General features: G+C 32.6%; 1 protein-coding gene across 1 annotated transcript; it reads left to right on the plus strand.

Moving 5' to 3' along the window:
• The first annotated feature begins 404 nt into the window (after positions 1 to 404).
• Positions 405 to 1066, plus strand: LOC133192483 (sarcoplasmic calcium-binding protein-like). The gene has a single exon (XM_061328486.1). It carries the CDS (start codon positions 406 to 408, stop codon positions 940 to 942), a length of 537 nt encoding a protein of 178 aa, XP_061184470.1. The 5' UTR covers position 405; the 3' UTR covers positions 943 to 1066.
• Positions 1067 to 1617: the final 551 nt, after the last annotated feature.

Here is a 1617-nt window from a genome sequence, read left to right on the forward strand (position 1 = left end):
AAAAATGCAAATCATCATAATAAATCACAGATTTAAACTATTTTTCCTGTACTTCTTATTGTATATATTACATGTACATAATACGAATACACTGCCCTTCAGGTTTTGTTTATGAAGTTTTTCAGCAAGCCTGAAGTTTGCAGAATTTATATTTTTCATCCCCCTATCGTTTGGTGAATCTTTTTTGATGGTAGAGAAACATCAAGACTGAAAGGTTTTACAATATGAAAGCTAGTGTTTAAAGTTCTTACTAGGTACTATAATTAATATATATACCTATACATTTTGTATATTACAGGAGAAATGGACTATCTTAAATCAAAAAGGTTTTACAATGAAAGCTAGTATTTATATTTCTTACTCGGTACTATAATTAATAAATGTATTTTGTATATTACAGGAGAAATGGACTATCTTAAATCAAAATGGGCGATATGGTTCAAATCCTTAGATGCTAACCACGACAATAAACTTTCGATAGAAGATATGGAGATTTCTGCCAAAAAGTTTATAGAAATACAGAAAATACTCGGCGACAAAGCGAATGACAATGCGGGATTTGACAACACAAAATGGTGGAATACTTACATCTTTCGTAAAGGTCCCGGTGTATCATTGACTCTAGAAGAGTTCCAGGCCAGCCTAGGAGAATCTTACCAGAAAGACAAGGCGGCATTCTATCAAGAAATGGAGAGATGTTTTAGCGATATCGCTTCCTTTGTAGCAGAAAACAAGGACCGGCCTATCGTAGAGCAGGAGTTCGCTTTCGGATTTAAAGTCTTTGGTCAAGAAGATTCGGCGCAAGTGGCTAAGGCTTACCAGCTATTCAAGGCTACCAAGGGTCAACCAAATGTCCAGCACATAGTAGACGCCTGGGCCCAATTCATTGCAGACGACGACGCGAGCAAACAGGACATGATTCACGAGGCCTTATTATTGTAATTTTTAAATTTGGTTTACATTTGTAATTGTTATGTATAAAAATTATAATGATTTTTTACTAAGCCTTTGCTGATTTTCAGCTATGGGAAAAAAGTATTTTGCTCAGTCACTTAAACTTGAATTGACTACTATTGTTAGTGGAGGGACAAGAACCATCGAGAATTTGAAATTAATGCACCATCCTACCCTAGGGCTAATTTGTCTTCTTCTTTTTTTTTTGAAAAGATATATTATCAAGGAATTATTTTTATCCGGTCGTAGAAAATTTCTATGGTCAAAATTAAAAGTAATAAAAGGTTAAGGATCAATGATTAAAGTCTGACCATAATAATGAATATTAAACAAGTTTAAATTTTATCGGATTTTGAGATATATTTGTATGGAAATTTGATTTATGAAGTGAATATATTGATTTCATGGAAAAGGGAGGAAAATGTGAGTCATAATGTCCGTCTTTCTTTCTGTAAATTAATTGTCTTGAGCAGATTTAATCCTAGAGGTTCAATGCTAATGCACGCGGTTTTTTTTCTTTGAAGCAATATGAGCTGCATTTTTGAGAATTTTATTTTGCTGTTAAAATGTGATGTTTTCGTAAATCCGTATGTAATTCAAACCTTTATGATCAATTACACTAAAATAAAGTATTAATTTTTCAGAAGAAAATTTTTTGTACAA

Source organism: Saccostrea echinata, unplaced genomic scaffold (assembly GCF_033153115.1).
Source record: "Saccostrea echinata isolate AGI-Se365-2 ecotype Australia unplaced genomic scaffold, CSIRO_AGI_Sech_v1 ptg000025l, whole genome shotgun sequence".
NCBI lineage: Eukaryota > Metazoa > Mollusca > Bivalvia > Ostreida > Ostreidae > Saccostrea > Saccostrea echinata.

What these genes read in the sequence shown, in the direction of transcription:
- LOC133192483 (XM_061328486.1), top strand. Translation starts at nt 406, where the DNA reads ATGGACTATCTTAAATCAAAATGGGCGATATGGTTCAAATCCTTAGAT.